At 38.7% G+C, this 26,449-nt stretch overlaps 1 protein-coding gene across 1 annotated transcript in view; it reads left to right on the top strand.

The window, feature by feature from the left end:
- Positions 1-26,449, top strand: part of PIWIL2 (piwi-like RNA-mediated gene silencing 2) — a 76,310-nt gene that overhangs the window by 22,636 nt on the left and 27,225 nt on the right. The window contains 10 exon segments of the mRNA XM_008582051.1: positions 7,937-8,125; positions 8,721-8,908; positions 9,670-9,683; positions 10,271-10,411; positions 14,124-14,237; positions 15,295-15,483; positions 17,674-17,775; positions 18,399-18,515; positions 19,294-19,382; positions 20,314-20,419. Coding sequence (XP_008580273.1) covers positions 7,937-8,125; positions 8,721-8,908; positions 9,670-9,683; positions 10,271-10,411; positions 14,124-14,237; positions 15,295-15,483; positions 17,674-17,775; positions 18,399-18,515; positions 19,294-19,382; positions 20,314-20,419 — 1,249 coding nt within the window.

Raw genomic sequence — 26,449 nt, 5'->3', positions numbered from 1 at the left:
TTTTTGTTTTTCAGTCTGGCTTCTTTCACTCAGTATGATTATTTTGAGATCATCCATGTTGTTGTATGGATCAAAAGTTGATTCCTTTTCTTTGTTGAGTAGTTTTCCATTATATGGATATACCACAATTTCTTTATTCACCTGTTGTTTCCAAGTTCATAATAGTTGTTGGCAATTAGAAATAAAGCTGCTGTAAATATCAGTGTACAAGTCTTTGTGTGGACATATACTTTCATTTATCTTGTTTAGTAGATACCTGGGAGTGGACTGACAAGTAATATGGTAGAAGTATGTTTAGCTTTATCAAAAATTTTTCCAAAGTGGCCGTACCACTTTTACATTCCCATCAGTAGTGAGAGAGAATTTAGGTTGTCCCACATTCTTGCCAACACTTGGTATAGTCAGTCTTTTTAATTCTAATTGGTGTATAGTGGCATCCAGTTGTGGTTTTAGTTTGCATTTTCCTAATGACCAGTGATGTTGAACATTTTTACCTGTGCTTACTTGCCATTCATTTATCTGCTTTGGTGAATTGTTTGTCCAAATCTTTTGCTTATCTTTAAAAATTTGGGTTTGTCATCTTTTTACTGAGTTTTGCAAGAATTCTTTATTTATTTATTTATTTTGGGGGGCACAGGGATTAAGCCCTGGACATTGGTGTTATCAGCACCATACTCTAACCAACTGAGCCAACCATCCAGCCTAATAATTCTTTTTATATAAGAGATATAAATCCTTTATCAGATTCGTGATTTGCATATATTTTCTTGCAGTCTGTAACTTGTCTTTTAATTTTTATTAATGCCATCTTTTAAGGAACACACATTTTTAATTTTTTTTTTTTTTTTTTTTTCATTTTTGCTGCTGGCTGGTTAGGGGATCCAAACCCATGAAAAGGCTACTCTCTAAACAAATGAGTCAGCCCAATTTTTGATAAAGTTTAATTTATCAGTTTTTTCTCACGTGGATTGTGTTTTTGGTGTTATATCTGAGAAATCATTGCCTAATTCAAAGCCGCAAAGATTTTTCTGTTTTCCTTTTTTATAGTTTTAGCTCTTATGTATTTGGATCTTGGATCCATTTTATGTTAACTTTTGTGGGCGATGTGAGGTCTAAGTTCATTTTGTTACATATGAATATCTAATTATCACAGCACTATTTTTTGAAAAGACTATCCTTTCCTACTGATTTACCTTGACCCCTTTGTGAAGAGTTACTTCATCATATGTGTAAGCTCTTTGCTTCTTTCTCATATGGGTTTAAAGCTATACTGGCTAGCCAGTTAGCTCAGTTCTAGCCAGTTAGTTCAGTTGGTTAGAGTGTGGTGCTGATAACACCAAGGTCTAGGGTTTGATCCCTGTACCAGCCAGCCACCAAAAAAACCCAAAACAAAATAAAAAAACCAAAAATAAAGCTATAAAATTCTTTTTGAGCCCTGCATAAACTATAGCCCCTGATTTCTTGATAGACTGGTGTTTCATTTTCTTTCAGTTCAAGTTATTTTCTAATTTCTGTTGTGCTTGCTTCTTTGATCCTTGAGTAATTTAGTTTGTTGTAACTTCCAAATATTTGTATATTTCCCATTTTTCTTTCTTTTTAGTTTCTAGTCTTATTCTGATGTGGTTAGAGACAATATTTTACCATTGTACCATTTTAATTCCTCTTTTGAATTGTGTGTGTATTCATTCTAAGGATTTTATTATGTAGCCTTCATGTGTCATAATCTACTCAGGTTTATGCTGATTTATTTCCAGTAAAATACAGAAACTTGGCTCCATGATGGTTCCATACCTTTTCCCGTTCTTTGTGCTACTATTTTCTGATATATTACATCTCTATATGTTATAAATCCAACAATACAGTGTTTTAATTATTGCTTAATACAATTTTATAAGTTGTAAAGAAACTAGGAGAAGAAGAAAACATATATACAGTCTTTATATTTACCAACATAGATATAATTTTCACTGTTCTTCCTCCCTGTAGATCTGAGTACCATCTGGTGTCATTTCCTTTTAGAAGAACTTCCTTTAGTATTTCTTGTAGAGCAGGTCTTTCAGCAACATATTATTTTTGTTTATCTGAGAATGACTTTATGTCATTTTTAAAAACAGCTTTATTGAGATGCAATCCACATACTATGCAATTGGTTTTTAGAGTATTCAGAGTTATGTTATCTACCAGTATAATTGATTTAGAACATTTCCTTTATCCCAGAAAGAAATACCACACTCCTTAGACATTCCCCCTCAATCCCCACATTGCCCTCAACCCCAGGCAACTACTGACCTACTTTATATCTCTATGGATTAGCCTATCCTAGACATTTCATACAATGAAATCATACAGTATGTGGTCGATGATTATTATTCACATTTGCCTGTTTATTTGCATATCTAATAATTTGTTTTTGAAAACTAGACATTTCAGATAATCCATTGTAGCAAGTCTGGATTCTGTTTTATTTTTCTGAGATTTTTTTTTTTTTTTTTTAACAAATTTGTGCATACTTAGACTTTGGACTGTGTCGCCTCTGTGGTGTGCAGCTGCTGATGTCTCTACTCAGTTTTTCTTTTCTCATTATCATATTTTAACTTGCCTTCTTAGGGACCACCCCTTTGTCTGCAGAATTTAGTAGTTCAAGTAATGATCTGAGTAGAGGTTACACTCAAACCCCCTGAGCCCGTACGGTTTCCATCTGTGCTTATGGATCTGTGTGTAGACTGAAGAATGCCTTCAGCGTTATGGTAGTTCTCCTGTCTGTCTGGACTTTAACTCCCAGCTCAGATTTCTTGTCTCTCTCCTGAGCATATGTATTTTCCCAGTCAGCCAAGGATGTGTGGCAAGTTTACCTTAGCCTTCTGTGGCTTTCTCATTTCTAGGATATACTCATTACAATTCTGGTTGGTTTGCTGCTCACCCCAACATGGACTACAAACCTGGACTAAAAGAGCTTTGGTTTTTCCTCATTGCTGCTTGTAGCTAGCTTGCCATGGGTTCCCGTCGCTGCCCCAGATTGAATTTTCCTAATCTCAAAATGCTGCATAATTTATGGTTCCATTTATAGAGCATCCTCAAAATGACAAAACTAGGAGATAGAGAAAAGATTAGAGGTTAGTGGGGACATGGAAGGAGGAGGAGTGTGAACATTAAGGGATAGCATGAAATAGTTCCTTGGTGGTGACATGAAGCAGTTCTCTATCTGCTTGTGGTAGCTGCACAAAACTCTAAATGAGATAAAACTGCATAGATGGCCAGCTGGTTAGTTTAGTTGGTTAGAGCATGGTGCTAATAACAGCGAGGTCCAGGGCTCAATCCCTGTACCAGACAGCTGCAAAAAGTAAATAAATAAATAAGGCACAGTAAGAGATTAACAACAATCACTAGTAATACAATAGAACAATTACCAGAAAAACCCTGTGTGGACCTGCATCCACATACACACACACACATCAATGTATGTAAAAAAAAACCAGTGAAAACAGAATAAGATCTGTATTCTAGTTAATGATATTGTACCAGTGTTTGTTTTGTACATGGGATCTTAGGCACAAAATTTGCAGCTTCCTGTGATTTTATAATTATTTCAAAGTAAGAAATTAAAAAAAAAAAAATTGGGCTGGCTGGTTAGCCCAGTTGGTTAGAGCACTGTGTTATAACACTAAAGTCAAGGGTTCATATCCCCATACCAGTCAGCAGCCAAAAAAGAAAGAAAAAATCTAATGCAGGTAGTCTCTGGATCTCAAGAACCTTAAAGTTTTGGTTTTTTTTTTCTGTCTTTTTCGTGACCGGTAAGGGGATCACAACCCTCGCCTTGGTGTCGCCCACACCGCGCTCAGCCAGTGAGCGCACCAGCCATTCCTATATAGGATCCGAACCTGCGGCAGGAGCATCGCTTCCCTCCCAGCGCTGCACTCTCCCGAGTGCGCCACGGGCTCTGCCCAAGAACCTTAAAGTTTTAACCTGTTAATCTAGTAATTCCACTTGCAGGGAATCGGTCTCAAAGAAGCAATTGTAAATTGCTTATTATTATTTGTAAGAGTGAAACAATAGAACTGTTACTCAGAAAGTAATATACCAGTAATTAAGGTACCCTTCAGTTAGTGAAATAGAATTGTACAACCATTAACATAGTTGAAGGGTTTGAGTAAAAAATACTTTTAGTTTTCTACAGTGTTGCACATATTTTATACATAGTGGTGAGTTGAACACTAAACATAAAACCATATATATTGATGATCCAAACGATGCAAATAGGAAGCCAAAATTTATAAAAAGATCTGGAATAAAATCTCAAACCTCATTTAAAAAAAGTAGTTTTGCCTCCTACTGCCTCTCTATGTGATGCGTGTCTGAGTAATAGCATTTATTTTTTCACCTTGTGTGTTCTGTATCATAATTTTAATACTTACAATTACTGTCAAGAAAATAAACTGATTATAGCTCGTGACTGATTTAGAAAGTGTTTTGATAAGTACCATCTGCTTAATTTAACCATTTTTGAAAAAATAGTTTTGCCAATGAGGTATGATTTTTAAATTTTTAAAATTGAGATTTTTTCATGGGGACTGGTAGGTTAGCTCAGTTGGTTAGAGCATGGTGCTGATAACAAGGTTCAAGGTTCGACCCCTGTACTGGCCAGCTGCCAGAAACACCCAAACAAAATCGAGGTATTTTTCATCATGCTCAATTTTTAGGTTATGTTATGTTGATAACATAAAATTCACCATTTTAGCATAAAGCTTACGATTTCTACCATTTTCATTGCACACTTGGGCACTGAGTGCATTCACGATGTTGTGCACCATCATCAGTATCCATTTCCAGGGCTTTTTCATCTCAAACAGAAACTCTCTACCCATGATAAAATAACTCCCAATGATGTCTGTTTTGATAATTTTGTTATTTCAAAATTTACATATATATGTTTATTATAGAAACTTTTAAAAATGCAAAGAAATCCAAAAACTAAAATGTTACCCGTAATCTCACCACTTAGAAAAAAGCCTTGCCACTTGGTTTATCTTTGTGTTTTGGCATTCCTTGCATGAAAAATATATGAAATGTTTAAGCAAATGACATTTTGCCAAAAACCCCGCTTACATTTTTTTTGGATTCCAAGTAAAATATGTGCAGTTTAAAGTCATTCATTTTTGTCTACTCTCCAATAGTGGATATTGGAATAACAGTATATGGGCCTATCTTCTTTATTTCCTGAGACTCAAGCCCTTTTAGCATTTTCTTGTCTGTCTCCTCCTTCCCCCCACCCCCTTTTGGTACAGAAGGCAATAATGAGGGGAAAGGGATTTGGTGAGAGAAAATTGAGAATTGTTATAAGGGTTATGAAAATAAGTTACAACTTGAAAATTGTTTAAATAAATATTCTTTTTTTTTTTCCTTTTTGTCTTTTTTACTGATCGGTAATGGGATCGCAACCCTCGGTGTCGCGCCCATACTGGGGACCGGCAACGGGATCGCAACCCTCGGTGTCACGCCCATACCGGGGACCGGCAGCGGGATCGCAACCCTCGGTGTTGCGCCCACACCGCGCTCAGCCAGTGAGCGGGAACAGGTCTCCACATGGGATCCGAACCCTCGGCGGGAGTGCCGCCACACTCCCAAGTGGCACACTCTCCAGTGCGCCACCGGGCCGGCCCTAAATAAATATTCTATGCTAGTAGTTGTTTTTGACTTTCATAATTACATATGTGTATTGTGCACTGTCATTAGCAACCTCTCCTCTGTATTCAGGCAGACAGAATAAGGCCACACATTTATGTGGTCCTTGCTGCTCATTCTAGTAATCCATTCACTTAACATCAGACACATAGCATAACTGCATCTGGTATGTATTAAGCACTAATGACAATAATGGTGATGATGGTATTTGCAAACACTCAGTTCTGTTACCTGTGGTAGGCACACTTCTGAGTGCTTTATATATATAAAACGCCATTTCGTTTTCTCAGCAACATTATGAGTTAAGTGCTTTTAGTAACCCCACTTTCACGTGAGGAAACTGAGGCTAAGTAACTTGCTCAGAGTCTCACAGTCTAGTAAGTGGCAGAGCAAGATTTGAATCGAGGCATTTTGGCTCCAGAGTCTATAGTCAGTGAATAACTCCAAGGCTCTGATGGTTTTTCATCACTTGTTGTGATCTTTCTTAAGGCAAGTCCTGCAGAATAGTAATTTCACAGAATGGTAATAGATGTTCAGTGAGGTACAAAGTTAAATGGTGGGGAGGTTTCTGTGGTTAAATAAACTGGAAGTCAGTAAAGCTAAACGTGTCTCTACTTCAGCACTTTTCAGAGCCCGATGTGGTAGTGTGTGTTGTGCTTCTCCGGTAAGGAGTTATAACATGTAGGATGGCCTCAGCTTTTGGATGATGAAACCATTTCACTGCCTCACAGCCTCTCACGGGACTGCTGATCCTGAGGAATATACCCTGGGTGACACCAGCCCACAGAAAAAAGTCTGAGTCTGATCGTTGATTTACAAGGGAATTCATATCTAGCTCCTAACCACCTTCAGCCTATGGCTTACCATTTTCTGCCCCTCTTCTGCCTCCTGCCAATTCCTAATCCCAGATCCCTGGTTGTCTCCTACATACCTTCCTCTGCCTGGAGTGTTGTCCATCCTCCTGCCCCTGCCATTTTATATTTTATTTTGTTAAAATTTGGGGTAGCTGGCTGGTATAGGGGTCAAACCCTGTACTTTGGTATTACCAGCACCTTGCTCTAACCAGCTGAGCTAACTGACTGGCACTGCCCCAGCCATTTTTGCCTGGCAGATTCCCCCTTCAAGTGTCAGCCACCTCTGTAAGCTTTCCTTGATACCCTGGGTGTCTCTGCACATGGTGTCCCTGAGTTTCCTATATTGCCTTGTTCCTGCACTGTTGCAAAGGTTTCTGGAGAGTACGTTGTCTGTTGTTGGTCTTTTCATCTCTCCATCTTCAGTATCTTAACCAGTGCCTGTCTTAACCAGGTACTTGCATAGTAATTTCTTCTTTCAGCTAGGAAATGGCGAATATAGTTTAAAGAATGCTTTTATTGTGCCTCTTGAGAGTGTATTCCAGTAATGATGATACAAAATAATAATTGTTTTGATGATAAAAGTACTTTATTTTAGGGCCGGCCCAGTGGCGCACTGTTACAGTGCGCCGCTTGGGAGCGCGACGGCGCTCCCGCCGAGGGTTCGGATCCCACGTACAGACCAGCCGCTCACTGGCTGAGCGAGGTGCGGGCGCAACACCGAGGGTTGCGATCCCGTTGCCGGTCCCGGTCCGGTACGGGCGTGACACTGAGGGTTGCGATCCGTTGCCGGTCACGAAAAAAGACAAAAAGGAAAAAAAAAAAAGTACTTTATTTTAAAGAATACATATAACTCACTCAGGAAAGCATGGTGCTGATAACCCCAAGGTCAAGGGTTCAGATCTCCGTATTGGCTAGCCACCAAAATTTTTTTAAAATTAGGCAATAGATTGAATTTTATCAATTTGTAGTTGTTGCTTTTAATATGATTTTTATCTTTTCACTATTTTTTGTTTTGTTTTTAATGTTAAAGAGAAAAGAGGTGAAGAAGAGGAGAAATCTAGGGTTATCAGAGGGGGAAGGGGGAGGGAAAGAGGGATGGGGAGAGATTGGACAAGAGGCATAAAAGAATAAGTATGATTTGTAATAATATATATATTAATAATATTGATTTGATCAACATATGCCAACGTTGAACCCCCAAAATATGTATAATCAATTATGATTCAGTAAAAAAAAAAAAAGAAAAGAGGTGGGAGTCCCATCTTTTAGAAGACACAACTGGAGGCTTCTGGTGCTACATAGCTGTAATTAGACCCCTAAATTACTTATTTGATTCCCTTATCTTTTTCACATTTCTCTATGTATACAAATGTGATCTAAAAGTCTTTTGTCTCTTTCCAAAGGCATGTCATGTATCAGCAGAACAAAGAAAACTTCCAGGATGAGTGTACTAAGCTTCTGGTTGGCAATATTGTTATCACCCGATACAACAATCGTACGTATCGTATTGATGATGTGGATTGGAATAAGACTGCAAAAGATAGCTTCACAATGTCTGATGGGAAGGAGATCACATTCTTGGAATACTACAGGTAGAAAGCAGAGACTGGGTTTGGGCCTACAGGTGGGGATGGGGTGTAGTCTACTATTCTCTGGCAGGATATTGAGTTCTGTAATAGCATACAGCTTGAAACTTTTAAAATACTTGAATTGGTAATGTGTCTAAGATTGAATGAGCTCTTTTGTGGGATTTGACCTGAATATGCTACCCTTATAGTTTCATTTCTTTTAGTACTTTTGGAAGTTACCACAAAAGTTAACCTTAGGGCTTTGAGTTATATTTCTTTAGCTGATTTTGCTAGAAGTCTAGTTGCAAAGATTAAATTTGAGCCATTAATCATTTGACTATCATTTCAACTTTCTATTGCCTAAGCCTTTAGCCTGATGCAGCTTTTAACAAATTCTTTCTTGGACTTTTAGACTTATTTCTTTCTCCTGTAATTGCAATGGAACTTGAGCCTCCATTTTCCAGTTATAAATATATTATGATCAGTTACCAATGGATCCTTGACACAAGGGTATTATGCAAATTGCATTCCTCAATCCTGGCATAGACACTCAGATTATGTTGCTGTAAGAGTAGTGATGCTGCTTCTGAAATTTTTTCTTGCCTCTATCCTGCCCTAGCAAAAACTATGGGATCACAGTTAAGGAAGAGGACCAGCCACTGCTGATCCACAGGCCCACTGAGAGGCAGAATAACCGTGGGACGGTGAGTGGGGGCATCAGGCTTATACTTCCAGCTCAAGTTCTTCATCCTATCAGCCACTTTTAAGTCTTCCTTGCGGCTCTGCAGGAGCCGTGGCGCAGTGATTGCAGTGTGGTTGGGGACACCATGCTGGGTTTTATCTGTCTCTGCTAGCCAGAGGTGCCACTTCACACTGGTAGGAGTTGCTTTTGAAGTCCTCACAAGGAGGGGCTAAATATCTGCATGAGCAATTTAGGTTAAAGGAATAAGGAGAATTTCCTGTGAATGAAGATTAAAACTCTGGATCCATTAGGGAAGGTATAGACATTTATTTTAACAAGGGTGGGGGCGGAGGAAAGTGTCTTGTCATCTGACTCCCCTGTTTTAAATGTGAAGACTGGGGATCAGCAGGATGACATGAAATTGAGGCACACAGCTTGGAAGGATGTATTGTCCTACCATTGTCTTGAGGCCCAAGAGGGACAGAAATATTTTTGCTTTTCTAGTTTATCCTCTCCTTTTAATAATTTCAGTATTTTCCCCTTTACCTAATATAACAGGGTATATGCATTGTGAGTGAGGGGGAAAAGGGTAAAATACTTGAAGTGTTTTACCACCTTCTTCTCTGGTGTTTTATGATCCTTCATGTGTACATTATATTACTGCAGGACCAGCCCTGGGCCATGGCACGTCTTATATAAGTCAGGGAGTACAATTCTCTTTCACTGCCTTATTTTCACTCTCTCTTCTCTCTTCAAAGGCTGGTTAGCTCAGTTGTTAGATCACGGTGTTGATAACACCAGGGTCAAGGGTTCATATCCACATACTGGCCAGCCGCCAAAAAAAAAAAATAATAAGCACCTATTATGGGTCAAACGCTATGGCAAGTTCTAGCAAAAAAAGTGCGTTATGGTGACACTAAATCAGTATAGTATGACATGAATTGTAAGACTGAATATGGTTTTCCATTTTATTGTGTTTGGCTGGATGCCTGGCACAAGACATTTTTTCTGTGTTTTTCAAAATTCTTACTTTTGTTATTAAATTTTTGACATCAGTCACGTTCCTGAGAGACATTTATTGAAGTCCTTGGAGATTTTGAAATTTTCGAATGATTATCATGGAAGGGAGTTTTCTTATGGAAATGTTTTAGACACACTGGGGTTTATTTAATCTCATATTGGAGAAAGTAATAACTTATCTCCTTATTTCCATTTTAATTCTTTTTTTGTTTTGTTCTTGTGTTTGGTGGCCGGCTGATTCAGGGATCCGAACCTTTTTTTTTAAAAGATGACCGGTAAGGAGACCTTAACCCTTGGCTTGGTGTTGTCAGCACCACACTCAGCCAGTGAGCTAACTGGCCATCCCTACATAAGATCCGAACCCGTGGCCTTGGTGATATCAGCACTGCACTCTGCCAAGTGAGCCATGGGCCGGCCCTTTGGGGATCCAAACCTTTGACCTTGGTGTCCATTTTAATTCTATTTAGGATTTGACCCAGCAGATCAACCTGAGCCCCAAACAGCACCATGGTGCTTTGGAATACTTGCTACAGAGAATTTCAAAGAATGAGACAGCCAGCAATGAACTGACACGTTGGGGGCTCAGTCTGCAAAAGGATGTACATAAGGTAAAGCAGAGATGTGATGGGAGGGAAACAGCTGAGGATTTTAGAGCCTGTAAGATGTGATAACTTCCTATTTTGTCTTTATTTTTGAGTTTTGTTTTATTCTTTTTTTCATTCCAGTCATGGTACTTGAATTTCCTTGAGTTAATTTGCTAGTATCTTTTATGGTTCTCTATTTCCCAGGGATCTGAGCTATTAATTTCCAGTCAAATAGATAGCAAAAGGAATATTGACTTAAAATTTACCTCATTTTCAGTTTTCTAACCCAAATTATTTTTGACATCCTATATATCGTTTTCCTTTTTCTTTTTGTTATTTTTTTATCAAAATTTTTTTCTATTTCAATAATTAGTTTTTCTTTGAGTATACTATGTCATTTTTGCCATAGGCATAAGAGAGTCTCCAGCTTGTATGATCTAATTTTCTTGTGGTCCTTCATCTGAAGTTTGCCTGGCCAGCTGTTTTGAATTTAGTGCAGGCATGATCCATAGTGTAGTGGTAACATGCTTGGGCTTTGGTGTCAGCTGTTCTGGCTTTGAATCTCAGCTCTACCATGTTCCTTCTTGGTTACTTTGAGCAAATTGATTAACATCTCTTTAGCTTCCTTATCTGTAATATGAGGATAATGATTGAGTTAAAAGAATTAAGTAGTAAAATCTTTAGCATAGTATCTGGCACAAAGCGTTTGATAAATTTCACTTATTACTACTTTTCACATTTCTTTTGAGATTATACCAAAATAATTAATTTTACCTTTTCTCTAGTTCTCTTGTGCTCCGAATTGACTCTTTGTTTCTTTTTTTCCTGATTATAAAAGTTATGGATGGTTGTGCTGGCTTCAGTGTACATATACCAAAATTGGGTAGTTGCCAGAAGGATTAGCATGGCTCCTATGCAAGAATGACACGCATATTTGTGAAGTGTTCCATATTTTTAGAGGCTGGCCAATGAGTACGGAGTTATAATTAGATAGGAGGAGTAAATTCTTTTTTTTTTTAAAGATGACTGGTAAGGGGATCTCAACCCTTGGCTTGGTGTTGTCAGCACAACGCTCAGCCAGTGAGCGAACCGGCCCTATATAGGATCCGAACCCATGGCCTTGGTGCTATCAGCACCGCACTCTACCGAGTGAGCCACGGGCCGGCCTAGGAGGAGTAAATTCTGATGTTCTGTTGCACAGGAGGATTAACGGGAAGTTTTGTATATTATATAATAGCTAGAGGAGATGCTTTTGAATGTTTTCTCCACAAAGAAATGATAAATGCATGAGGTGATTCATATATTAACTACCCTGACCTGATTATTATACAACATTTATATGTATCAAAATATCAGATTGTACCCCATAAGTATGTACAATTGCAATGTGTAAGATAAAATTTTAAAAAGTAATACTCAGTAAAGAAAATGTGGGCTGGCCGGTTAGCTCAGTTGGTTAGAGTGCTGTGTTATAAACACCAAGGTCAAGGGTTTGGTGTACCGGCCAGCTGCCAAAAAGAAAGAAAGAAAATGTGGAAACATTAGAAAATATAAAGAAGGAAATAAAACCACCAATAATTGTATCGCCCAAGGAGAACAATATTTCAGTGATTTATTTTAGACACATATAAAAGATAATATTTTCAATGTATTTACTTCCCCTAAAATTATTTTCTGTGAGAATAAGTCTTTCCTTATTAAATTGTGATTATGCTATATATGGTTTACATCTTTTTTCATTTAATATTGTATCTTGATCATGTTCTCATGTTATTAGATATTATTTGAATGTTTAGAAAATATAAGCCAAAGTAGAAAATCTTGCTACATCAAAATAACGTCTGTTAACATTTTGGAAAATATCCATAAGTCATACACATACACACACACACAATATGTATTCAGGTGTTTCATTTTTTCCTCAATATATTTTAAATGTTTTTCCTTGTCATTTGATATTTTTCTAAATATTTTTAGTGGCTGCCTGATACTTTTTGTTAACAATTTTCTACTCTTTTTACATTCAAATTGAGTTTAATATTTTCCTGTTATAAATAGTAATGCAGTGAACATCCTTGTAACTAAATCTTTGCACATGTTATTATTTTCTTAGGTAAAATTTATAAAGGTGAAATAATTAGGGGACATTTATGTTTTAGTACTTTTATCATATATTGCCGATTGCCCTCTAGAAAGGCTCAACAGTTTTTTAATCTCATGAGGATAAAAAGAATGATTCTTATACCCTTGCTAATAGGGATATCTTTATTCTTTATAATATATACTTTTAACATATTAAGAAAAATCATTAAAAAAAATTTTTTTTTTTTTTGGTCTTTTTCGTGACCGGTAAGGGGATTGCAACCTGCACCATGCTCAGCCAGTGAGCTCACTGGCCAGTCCTATATAGGATCCGAACCTGCGGCGGGAGTGTCCCTGCACTCCCAGCGCCGCACTCTCCCGAGTGCGCCACGGGGCCGGCCCTAAAATTTTTTTTGATTATAGACAAAATGTTATTTTTTTAAAAAAGCAGACAGTAGAGGTCATAAAAAGTAAATGTTCTTCATAATTACACCTCTCCCTCATTTAATCACTACTAAGTTTGGATTCATTCAGTTTTGATGATGCATACCTTACTATTTCTTTTTGCAAAACAGGGTTATATTACAAAGTAGTCCATCATATTGATGTATCATCAGTTTAGTAATCATCTTTTTTTTTTTTCTTTTTTAAATGATGACTGGTGGGGGGATCTTAACCCTTGACTTGGTGTTGTTAGCACCATGCTCTCCCAAGTGAGCTAACCAGCCATCCCTATATAGGGATCCGAACCTGTGGTCTTGGTGTAATCAGCACCATACTCTCCCAAGTGAGCCACGGGTTGGCCCTCTTTTAGTAATCTTCTGAGATCAGATGAGATTGGGCACATTCAGGGTGGTATGGCTGTAGACAGCTTAGTTATCTTTCTATTTTTGGACATTTAGATCTAATTGCTTTATTATTCCTAAGTTTAATTTATTCTTTCATTATATTTCTGCCTTTTTCCTTTTAGCTTTTCCCTGGTATAAAGTAAAACAGTTTATATTCAGCTTCATTAAGAAATTTTGCCTGCGGGCCAAGCCCATGGCACACTCGGGAGAGTACGGCGCTGGGAGCACAGCAGCGCTCCTGCCGCAGGTTCGGATCCTATATGGGGATGGCCGGTGCACTCACTGGCTGAGCGCGGTGCGGCCAGTCACAAAAAAAAAAAGAAAGAAATTTTGCCTGTAATTATCTCCTTTCAATTTTTCCCTTAAAATATTTTCAAAGATTATTTTTCTTCATTCTCTGCTTCTGCAGAGACGTTTTCGAATCCTTTTCTTGGTATACCATGTTGGAAGCTTCACTAATGAAAGAGCAGTACCTGTAAGAATTTTACCTGCATATATCCAGGGTGTTTTTGTTTTTTGTGTTTTTTTCAGCTCTGGCTGGTAGGGGGATCCAAACCCTTGACCTTTGTGTTATCAACACCGCGCTCTAACCAACTGAGCTAACCGGCCAGCCCTATGTCCAGGTTTTTATTGATCTGGACTCTCGCTACTAGAAGTTTCATTTTTCAGCCATTCTCAAAAGTTATAATAAGGACAGGTCTATTTGGTGGAGCATACATACCAGGCCTCAAAGAGAACAGTATCAGTGTTTCCTTAAGTAGTGTTTGAAGATGGCTCATGTCATAGATGGTTTATTTTCTGTTTAGATTGAAGGACGTGTTCTACCAATGGAAAGAATTAACTTAAGAAATACTTCATTTATCACGTCTCAGGAGCTAAACTGGGTTAAAGAAGTAACCAGAGAGCCTTCCATCTTGACTGTAAGTGATTTTTAAAGTGGTGAAGAGAGAACCAGTTTTCCCAAAAGTGTGCAAGTTAGGAAGCAGGAGCGATCTAGTGTCCTCTCTTTGAGAGAAAGTATCAATCAGTGTCCCATTCTGAATTATCTACTAAATAGGGGTCCTTCAAACAGAGCAGTTGATGAGTTGTTAAAGGTAAGCCCTTTGCCCGACCACAAGACTTATAAAAGGAAATAAGTTGCTAAGGTAATTCATATAGCACCAGCCTGTTACCCCACTCTCTCTTCTTTCTTCCTTGTTCCTTTCTCTTTTCCCCTGGGGGTTCCTGGAGGATGTTTTTGTGCAGGAGAAAAGTCATATTAAATTAAAACAGTACCCCCAAGGCAACTTATATATTAGGCATTTGCATCAAAGAACAAAATGGTATATAATTATTTCTAAATATTTTTGACCAACCTGGTGTTTGTAGCCATGTGTAAAATACATAAATTAAGAAATAAAATAAAATAAAATACATCTGATTTTAAAACTTGCAATTGAAATATTTTAAAAGCACACGTATAAATATATAGCTTGATGAATTTTCACAAGTTAAATAGACCTGTGTGATCAACACCAAGAGTTAGGAAACAGAACTTTACTAGTGCCCCAGAATCCCCACTCCATTCTCCCAGTTACTACCTATCTTTTACTCCCCTACATACCAAGAATAACCACTATCCTGACTTCTAACAGCATAGATTCAACTGTTCTTGTAATTAAAAAATATATGGAATCATAGAGTATATGTTCTTTTATGTGTGGCTTCTGTTCTTCAACCTTGTATTGGTAAGTTTTATCCATATTGTTAGGTGTGGTTGTAGATCTTACATTCTCATTGCTGTGTTTTATTACATTGTGAGAATGTGCCACAGTTTACTTATCACATACATCCATGTTAATAACAGGAATTAGATAACACAGGACTCAAGCAGAGGGAGTGAAAAGTAATTTTTTCTGTAGAATAAAATCTCCTGAGTATGCGTTCGGAATGTTTAAGTTGAGAGAAGTACTAAAAATACCTTGTGGTTATTCCTAGATCCCCATGCATTTCTGGGCACTCTTTTACCCAAAGAGAGCAATGGATCAGGCCCGAGAACTGGTTAACATGTTAGAGAAGGTAGCTGGCCCCATTGGTATGCGCATGAGCCCACCCGCCTGGGTTGAACTCAAGGATGACCGAACAGAGACCTATGTCAGAACCATTCAGTCCAAGCTGGGAGTTGAGGTAATACATTATTTTAATTTGAGTAGATTTATATGATTTCTGTTGTAAAATACTTGACTTTAAATTACCTTGGTTATCAGTCTGCTGTTGACAATGCCCAGGAACCTATGTCTTACTTGTATGCATGTGGAATCCTGAACTGAGAAAGTGTCCTTTATGCCCTTTGGTTAATTTTGCTTCTCTCGTTCTGTGTTGGCATCCTCACTCACACTAGGCTTCTTTTTCTCATGTAATTGACTGAGAGAATAGCTGGCTTAACTTTAGTGCATTATCTGTATAACATGTTGTGTACCGAAAGCAAATACTTGAGCCAGGTGCCATCTTGCACCATTCAGTTCTGAGCTGTCACAGTGCTTTGGCTCAAGATTCAAATTGCTCAGGCAATGAACTTGGCAACTGGCCCCTCAACTTGGTGCTGAGAACTGATCAGGAACACTGGAGCTGAGCATGTCACAGTACTCACAACTCTGTTGCTCAGCGCTTTCAGTTTTTTTGTTTTTTTCTTGGTGGCTCTCCAGTAAGGTGAATCGAACCCTTCACCTTGGTATTACAAGGCCACTGTGCTCTAACAAACTGAACTAACCGGCTAGCTCCATGCTTGGTTCTTAACAGTTTATAAATAGAGGAAGAAGATTAGGGAGAGAACAAAAGCAGAGGAAAGGTTTGAGGCAGTAATTAGCACTTGAATTTAAGACTGTGTTGGTGCACTGAATGTCCTGGTGGGATCAGTCAATCAATCAATTGTAGAATTGGATTGTCTTGGCATCCCCATATTCTCCTTTTGATCTGTCACTCTTGGTATATCATTCATGCTAGCACACTCATGTTCCCTTTTGTGCGTTTCTCTGTGATTTCCTCCCGACTTCCCATGCCTATCATACTCTACCATAGCCTCCCTCAGGCCTAACCATTGATAATTTCTGATCTGTTTTCAAAAGAATAACCCAGCTTAATACATTCATCTGCCCCGCCCCCACACTTCACAACTCTGTTTCATGTAGCATGGGTTTGAGCTCCATTCATAATGTTTGCCACATTTATCTCATATTGGTCTTGCTATCATTCTGACATCCTTAGGGCATTCTGTTTTATTAGTCTTTTTGTAAGGAATCACAAACTCATATATCTACAGGGGCCAGATAAGTAACATAAGTGAGTGAAATGGGCCAGGAGGGGACTATAAGAAACTAAAGAGGGTAATCCCTATGATTGGAGATAGAAGCCCAGTATTGCCAAATTGATTTTTAATTTGTTTTTTAATAGAAGACAAAAATCTAGATTTGTGTATGTGTGCATCTCCCTCTGTTTAAATGTTAAACAAACTTATAAATCATTGCAGAGACTGAAAAACACGTCTGTGTGTTGTATCTAGCCCATAGACTCTTTGTACAGCCTGTGCTCTGTACAACTGTGGAAATTCTTTGATGTATTTGCTGGAATATGTGTCTTCTGAGAAGTTTTAACCTAACACCAATCTTGATTTGGAGCAGTCTGCTACTGATTACCACTTGTAGCCATTTCTGGCATAAAGGGTTGGCAACTTTGTTTCTCTTGAGTGTTCCTTTGAACAGACTTTGAAAGATCCTCTGTTTTCAATATTGGATCCCCTAAGCAGTGAGGGATGGAGGATACTAACAAGATATGCTGCTGGCTATATCACTGTATCTTTTAAGCAGAGAGTTAGGAATAGCTCCTTATGGATTTGGCACTAGCTTCATTCGCTTTGCATTTGGCTCTGAACCCTTTCACATAGTATTGCATTCCATGTTTCCTCAATTAAAGGTCTGTGGTATGAATGTAATAATTTGCTTAGTTAAAGAGAGCTGTAAAAAACATTACAGGGAATTGAAAGCAGTAAGGAATGTAACCCTTGCATATTTTCAAGCCTGGTCCTTTTCAAGGCACCTAAAGTCTCCTAATATTATTTAAGGTTTTGGTAGTCAGGGGTATCTCTAGTTAATTAATAGTAGCATATTACCTATCTATGCAGAGTAGCCCTAAGCCAAACAAATCCTAATTCAGATTCAAGGACCTTTTTCTGATTGGAATGTCCACCCTCTTTCTTCCAGTTCCCTGCCTACCTTAAAGATCCTGTGACTTTGCAGACCCAGACTGTGCCTGGCTAAGAGTCCCATAAGAGTCCCAAGGGAATTCCATAGCTTGACTTATGTATACTCTGTCTCCTTCCAGGGAAAGATACAGATGGTTGTTTGCATCGTCACAGGCACACGAGATGATCTCTATGGGGCCATCAAGAAGCTGTGCTGTGTGCAGTCCCCAGTGCCCTCCCAGGTGAGCTGGAGTTGAGGAGAGAGGCACAGACACCTCTAGCCTCTCCTGAGACTCGAAAAGAGGGGTATGTGTGTTCACAAAGACTAAAATAGTTATTAGACGCCAGTACGTCTAGAGCCTTTTGGTGAAAGTTTCTTCTGACTAGAGTAACCTGGCAAAATCTGCTGAGAGCTCTTTATAAATGCTGCCGTTGTGTTCCCAGATGAGCAGTTTTGCCTGTTTGGAGGTTGCGTTGCCAGGTGGTTTCACATGACTGGGTTCTGAGAGTACAGGCTTCACTCTCAAAGGGGAAAGCTGTTTTTCCTGTGGGAGTTGAGAAAAAAAAATTCCACTCTGCATGAGATCCTCTTGAAAGTGTCCTTTTGTTGTTTTTTTGTTCTATGTGTGGGTGGATGGAGTGTGTGTGTGTGTGTGTGTGTGTGTGTGTGCGTGCGCGCGCGCGTGCGTGCACCATGTACATGCATGCCTAGAAACCCTAGCATTAGAGCTATTAATGCAAAACATAATGTCTGCTAACTCAAGTTTCTTAAACAAATGTAGTATTTACTATAGACTTGTTCATATTTTCTGTGAGGTTGATAGTGTTTTGCTTTTTCCCATACCTTTTGGTCTCTTCATTATAGGTCATCAATGTTCGAACCATTGGTCAGCCCACCAGGCTTCGGAGTGTGGCCCAGAAAATTCTACTTCAGATTAACTGTAAATTGGGTGGTGAGCTCTGGGGAGTGGATATCCCTCTGGTGAGTGATGCTGAGATAATGTCTTTATTCAGTTCAGCTCTCCAGGGAATCCCACCTAGCTCTTTTCCTAGTTTTCCTCAGCTGGTTATTCTTCCTACTCTCAATGCTTACTCAGTAGTCTAAATGGCTTGCTGCCTGTTTTTGGATAGACCACAAGCTAAGAATGGTTTTTACATTTTTAAATGGTGAAAAATATAAAAAACCAATATCTCATGATACATGAAAATTACATGAAATTCAGTTTTCAGTGTCCTTAAATACAGTTTTGCTAGAACATAGCCACACTCCTTTACGTGCTGTCTATGGCTGCTTTTGTGTTAGAAAGGCAGATTCAAATAGTCCCTGCAGAGACCATATGGCTCACAAAGCCTACGATATTTAGTCTTTAGTCCTTTTACAGGAAAAGTGTGCCAATCCCTGGTCTAGATCTCTGGCTTTGTTCATTGTGTTTAAAAAGTGTCAAGTTACGGCTGGTCTGTGGCTCACTTGGGAGAGTTTGGTGCTGATAACACCAAGGCCATGGGTTTGGATCCCTGTATGGGGATGGCCGGTTAGCTCACTTGGGAGAGCATGGTGCTGACAACACCAAGTCAAGGGTTAAGATCCCCTTACCGGTCATCTTTAAAAAAAAAAGTGTCAGGTTGGTTGTAGTCTTTCTCTTCTTTTCCCAGAATTTATTTTCACATGGAAACAGTATGGGGTTCAGATAATAACTAAAAGTGGAGCAATGGATTGCTTGGGTTTTGGATTTGCTTTTTGTTTTTATTTTCCAACCTAGAAACAATTAATGGTGATCGGGATGGATGTTTACCACGACCCCAGCAGAGGCATGCGCTCCGTGGTTGGCTTCGTTGCAAGCATCAATCTGTAAGTACTACTCAGATTACCTCATTTTGATGCCTAATCTTATTATAAATCCAGCAAATATTTTTTTTAGTATTACATATTATAATATAAAGAGTTATAAATTCCATCTTACTCTATCTTCCTATGATGCTGGTTTATACAGCCTATTTATCAAATTTGTCACAGGTCCAAGTTTGCTCCCCTGCTGGAGGGCCACCTCCTTCAAGGAAGGGATCTGTGCCTTGTTGTTTTTGGCTTTTCTCCCCCAGAAAAGAGGCATTTTTTGTTTGTTTGTTTGTTTGTTTGTTTGTTCTGATTGTAAAAATAAGGCATGCTCATTCCAAATGGCTACAGAAATTAGAAAGTGAAAGTTCCTCAGTGGTCCATCTTTTATTAACCACCACCAAAGGTTTCATGTATATACACTTTCAGATTCTCTTTTATGCATATATTAACACATATATGTGATATACACACACACATATTTTTATTTATTTACACATGGGATATTATTATGCATATTGTTCCTCAACTTGTTTTATGCACTTAAACTGGGTCTTTTGGACATTTTCCCATATCAATACAAATAAATCTTAATCAATTCTTTATAACTGCTGTACAGGATTTATTATATGCTATATCACTATTTTTTTTTTTAACTAAGTACTCTGTTGATGAATATCTAGGTTGTTAAGTTTTTTTCTACTGGAAGCAGTTTTGTAGCAAATATCTGCATTTATATATATAATTTTGCATTCTGTATATGGCTTAAATACACATCTTTTCCCCATATCACTACCTGTTCTTATGTGTAACCTGAATGCATTTATAGATATTTGCTGTGGGTTGATTCATAGAGAAGGTGTGTGTGCTGACACCCCGGCTGCAGGCCTTCCTCTGTGTTTGCTCATCTTTCTCTCTCTGTCTCTCTCTTTACCGACCCCTGTCCCAGCACCTTCACAAAATGGTATTCACGAGTGATATTCCAGATGCCTCACCAGGAGATTGTGGATAGCCTGAAGCTGTGCTTGGTGGGCTCCTTAAAAAAGTTTTATGAGGTGAGGAGAACAAATTCTAAAGTTTCTGGGTTTTCAAGGACTCCTTACCTGAACACTTTAACAGGAGGTCTGATGTGGGAGGGATCCCAAATCGAAGGTGAATCTCTTGAGTAGTCATTGCTGAACAAGCATCTCAAAGTTACTTCTTTCAAGATTCTACTTGTACAGACCAGCTTGGAGAGCTAAATGCTTTGATTTGGTTTGGTAAGTAATAATTATTTCCCAGGTTGTCAGCCTGATGCCTGTAGATATAATTTTCATGCCCTTAACAGGGAAGTAGGGAGTAAATTTCAGCAATTAAAGCAGCTTATGAATTTACTCAGCCTTTTATGACTGTCATTAGGCTCTGGCTCTTTTCATTTTGGTTTAAGACAAATACCTCCCTGTAAGTGACCCCTAGAACTCCAAAGAAGACTAAGCATAGAGAATTGCTGTCATTAAGCTGATATTGGGTCAAGAACAGTGAGCAAGCGAGGCACTGATTTTTGTCTTGGCCAGTACATCAAAGGAAACACTGATAAGTGGCTTTTATTTCTTAGGGTCAGAGTTAGACCCTAACCTTTGCATAGAAGTTAAACAGCAAGAATTTAATAATTCGTATGATCAAAGTCAATCTGTAGAACTCCACCTTGTCTCTTTATAGAATAATGTTTCCTACAGTGCCCTGAAAATAGTTTGGTTCTGTTCAGGTATTAGGGATTATGTGTAAAGAAAAAGAAAGTTGAATTTTTGTCTCTAAGAAGGTCCTTTTGATGTCTTACTTTGTCAACAAGTTCTACCAGACTTTCTTTTTTTCTTATTGTTGTTGTTTTCCTTTAAAGCTCTATATGTCTTCTAGCTCAGAGGCTATCTCTGTGAAGCCTTCTCTATTTTTCTCTCACTGCTGCATCCCTTACCTGGTATTATTTCTTTATGCTCCTCTCCCAGGGTCCTTGGTTTATATTCTGTGTAGTAATCATCACATCCTGCCTTACATTAGTTATTTGTATCCTTATTTATTGCTCCTACTAGATTGTAAATTACTTGACCACTATTTGATTATTGATGATTGTGTAATAAAATACCCTTAAATTTAGTGGCATACAATGGGCATGTTATGGTTACGGTCAGGAACTTGGACGGAGTGCAGTGGGCTCCAGTTCTTCTCTTACGTGGACCTCATCACGTGTTGTTCATTTTTTTGTTGTTAGTTTTTTTGGTGGCTGGCTGGTACAGGGATCCAAACCCTTGACCTTGGTGTTATAATACCGCACTCTAATCAATTGAGCGAACTGGCCAGCCCTTGTCATATTTTTTACACATGGGTTGGGCTTCCTCACAGCATGGTGACTGGATTCAAAGTGTGAACATTATGAGTCTGTAAGAGCCAGGTAGAAGTCATGTTGCCTCTTATGCCTTAGCCATGGAAGACACTTCTGCTGCATTCTATTTGTCCAGGTAGTCACAAAGTCCATCCCAATTCAAGGAGATGTAAATAGATTCTACCTCTGGAAGGGTGGCAAGATTCTGGAAGAACATGCAGGACTGGGGATATTGCTGTGGCTGTTTTTGGCAAGCAAGCATAACCCGCTGCAAGCACAGGGGCTGTCTTGATTGCTTTTCTGTCCCTTACAATCCCTTGTACATAGTTGATGCTCTGCTTGGTGGGTAACATTGAATTTGTAGTTCCACAGCTCTGTTCTAAGTCAAATAACAGTTTGTTTTAGTTTTTGTTTCTTTACCTGGACTATGAACTTAAGTGATATTTATTGAACCCTATTGAACCAGGTCAAAGAGAAAATAAATCTGTTTATTCTAAATCTAGAATAAAATTCATCATCTAAATATTCTCTGAATCAAAAGGTTTCATTTAACCCAAGTCCTGACTATCATCCTAGTCCTATGACAGCTTCTGCCATTTTCTCAGCTGCCTTGCACCTAGCAGAAGTAATCTTTGTATTTAAACTATTTTGATTGTGTCTCTCCTGGACCTTCATCTGACTCCTCAGTGGCTTCAAAACAAATTTACTCTTGGGTTTTAAGGTTTCAAGTATCTTTAGACTCCCCAATTTTATCTTCCCTTAGGAAGTTCCAACACCTCCACATAGTTGTGTTCCTACACATTTTTATCCCCATTTAGGTCAGTGCATGCTAGTTGAGACCCCATCTTCTGCATTCTAAATCCTTCATTTGTCCTCTGGACTCATATTTTGTATTAAAGTTTTTCCAAAGATCTTCATCCGTTTTCTTGAACAGTTGATTTCTTTCTTTTCCTTTTTCTGTAACCAGGCTTTTCCTTGATGAATACACTTTTCTTAAAAGCATCTCAAGCTGTGATTGCACTCATATCTGAGAGCCAGGCATCTGCATTATTTCCTCCTTACAACCAGTTGAATCTTCAAGTGTTGCTTTACCACTAGCTCTTTCTTTTTTTGGAACATACAGTATATACTTATTCATTAGATAGCTACTTATTGAGTGGTTACAATGTACCAGACACTGTTCTAGACACTGGAGAAACATTGATAAAACGGATCAGGCCCCAGCCCTCATGGGGCTTACACTCTACTGGGGGAGATTGTTTTCTTGTTTATGTAGTTGCCTGTATATTATATAGTAATGTTGTAAGTATTAGATTTAAAAATAGTGAGTATAGGTTCTAAAATGTTGTGTTTGGTAGATTTAAAAAGTGATATGGAAGGGCCGGCCCCTTGGCTCACTCGGGAGAGTGCGGCGCTGGTAGCGCTGAGGACGCGGGTTCGGATCCTATATAGGGATGGTTGGTGTGCTCACTGGCTGAGTGTGGTGTGGACCACACCGTGCCAAGGGTTGTGATCCCCTTACCGGTCAGGAAAAAAAAAAAAGAGTGATATGGAAGATAGACTTTCAGGCAAAGGGAATGACTATCAGCTTAATGGCTTTAAGGTAGAGATAAGCTTGGTTGGTGTGGTATGTTCAGGGGACTGAAAAAAGTCAGGAATTATTGTAAACAAAAGGGAGAAGTGGTCAAGTTATGTTATCTTCTGTAAATTTAGGTTTTATTCTGTTTTTGAGTTCAGGCAAGAGATGGTAGCTTGAATGAAGGGAGATGGAAAGAAAGCTTGAATTGGAGTCTGTTTTTGCAGTACAGGTGCCAGTACTTCCTGATGGTATAGATGTGAGTGGGAGAAGAATGCAAGAACAGATTTCTACATGTTTGGCTTGAGTTGTTAGTGCCATTTTCCGAGAAAAAGGAAGACAGAAAAGAAAATCAAGAGTTTCTGTTCTGATTTTGTTAAGTTTTTAAAAAATTTCTTCTGGTGGTTCGTCAGTACAGGGATCCTAACCTGCAACCTTGGTGTCACAAGACTGTTCTCTAACCAGCTAAGCCAACTGGCCAGCCCTTGATTTTGTTAAGTTTGATATACATATTTGATCTCTCTGTGGAGCTATGAAGTAGGGCAGTGTGGAATTCTGGGGAGAGGTCAGAGCTAGAGGTCAAGATTGGAAGCCATCTGCATGCAAATGGGAGTTAGAGCCATTGGTGTAGATGTATCACCCAGAGAGAGTTCATAGAAAGAAGAAAAGGGAAGCTATGACATAGGCATTCAAATGTTTAGAGGTTGAGCAGATAAGGAAGAGCCCACAGGTAGGAGTTAAAAAAAGGAGTCAGTGAGGAGGAAGACAAACAAGGAGAGTGTGATATCACAGAAGCCAATAGAAAAAAGTATTATAAAAGGAAGGGAGTGGTCAGCTCTTACAGGTATTGATGATAAGTCTAGATAAGACTATAACAGAAGAGTAATGTTGAATCTGTCAACATGGAGGGAGGTCTGGGGATGGAATCCTGATTGTAGTAGGTTAAGAGAAATCATGGGAGGGGAAGTAGAGGTGGGGGAGTAGACAATTTTTGTTCTTTAAAAAATAATTGTTCAGGGCCGGCCCCATGGCGCACTCGGGAGAGTTCAGCGCTGGGAACGCAGCATCGCTCCCGCTGCGGGTTCGGATCCTCTATAGGAACGGCCGGTGCGCTCACTGGCTGAGCGCGGTGCGGGCGACACCAAGCCAAGGGGTTGCGATCCCCTTACCGGTCACGAAAAAGACAAAAATAATAATAATAATAATAATAATTGTTCAACTTCATGAGAGAACCTAAGGGGGAAAAAAATTTGTTTTCGTCAAAAGTTTGTGTGTATTTATATATATTTATATAGTTTTAAATATCAAACAGTATCTGTACTATTTTCCTAGAGCTGCTGTAACAAATGATCACAAACTGGGTGGCTTAAATAAGAGAAATTTATTCCCTCACAGCTCTGGAGGCTAGAAGTCTGAAATAAGGTGTCACCAGGGCCATGTTCCTCTGAAGGATCTAGGGAAGGATCCTCCTTGATTCTTCCTAGCCTCTGGTGGTGGCCAGCAGCCCTTGACATTCTTTGGCTTTGCAGCTACATTGTACCAATCTCAATCTCTGTAGTTACACAGACTTCTTTGCCTGTGTGTCTGTGTCTGTTCTGGGTCCCTGTAGCTCTTTATCCTTAGAAGGATTCCAGTCATTGAATTTAGGGCCCACCCTAATCCAGTGTGACCACATCTTAACTTGATTATATCTGCAAAGAGCCAATTTCCAAATAAGGTCACATTCACAGGTACTGGAGGTTAATACTTGAACATAAGTTTTCGGGGGAATATAATTCAACCCACAACAGTATTAAAAAGCACATTAAAAAAAACGGGTTTCCCAACCTTTTCCTTCCCACTCTCATGTTCACCTTCCCAGAGGCAACAATTTTCAACTATTTTAGCTTTTTTATTCTGGCATACATATTCATACTACTAAATAATATATATATATATTGCTCTTTCTATTTGAGACATTAGCTATTGTCTTCCTACTATGGAAAGTGAGGATTTAGATATCATAATACTGGTACCATTGCCACCCCCATCTCATACCTCATGTCACCCAATATAATTATATTACAAAGTCTGGTTAAATCGTCTTTTAGTAATTATAATATTATTACAGCTGAGTCACATAGTCACATAGTCACATATTATGATTACAGTTTCTTTCTTTTACAACTTTTTGGTTTATTTCTGGAGTTAGTAATTGCCTTGCTTTTCTTTCCTTAGTTTTCTTTATATTTATCACTAATTCTTGTCTCAAATTCCACAAGAGACCTCTAAAACTTTTCTTACTAACTTCAAACACACCTAGTAATCTATAATTTCCTTTTTTTCTTGGAGATCTCCTTTCCTAGACCACTTCATTATCCTGTAGCAATCTGACCTAAATTCTCATGAGGCCTCATGCTTATCTGTGACCTGGGATTTCCTTTCACCATTTGGGAAATTACTTTTGTCTCTTTCCTGTGCTGGATGTCTTTATCCTTCTTGGCATATTTAATTGCTAATTTCATTGTTTTTGAATGACTCTTCAGTTGCTTCTGACAAAATCTGAAGAATTTTAACCGTCTAAAAATGCTTTTATGTTTATTCACACTGTTGATTGACAGTTTATATATAGAATTCTGGGTTGGCAGTCATTTTTGCTCAGAATTTTGAAGGCATTGCTTTATTCTAAATTTTAGTATTGTTAACAAGCTTCAACTTATTTCTAATTCTTTGTATATGACCTTTTTTTTTTTTTCCTGCTTCTGTTTATCCCTGGCATGCTGAAATGTAATTATATGCCTTTGTGTTTTAGTCCGTTTTGTGTTGCTATAACAGAATACCTTAGACTGGGTTATTTATAAAGAACAGAGGTTTATTTGGCTTATAATTGTGGGACAGCTGCATCTGGCACAGGCCTCAGGCTGCTTCTACTCATGGCGGAAAAGTGGCAGGCAGCTGGCAGGTAGAAGCAGATCACATGGCGAGAGCGGAAGCAAGAGAGAGAAACAAGAGGTGCCAGGGTCCTATAAACAATAAGCTCTCACAGGAACTAATAGAGCGAGAACTCACTCATTACTCCCCCCACCCCCAGGGAGAGCGTTAATCCATTCATAAGGGATCCGCCCCCATGACTCAATCAGTTTCCAATACTGCCACATTGGGGATCAAATTTCC

The sequence above is a fragment of the Galeopterus variegatus genome, unplaced genomic scaffold (assembly GCF_000696425.1).
Source record: "Galeopterus variegatus unplaced genomic scaffold, G_variegatus-3.0.2 Scaffold2506, whole genome shotgun sequence".
NCBI lineage: Eukaryota > Metazoa > Chordata > Mammalia > Dermoptera > Cynocephalidae > Galeopterus > Galeopterus variegatus.
This window is presented reverse-complemented; position numbering and strand designations above follow the sequence as displayed.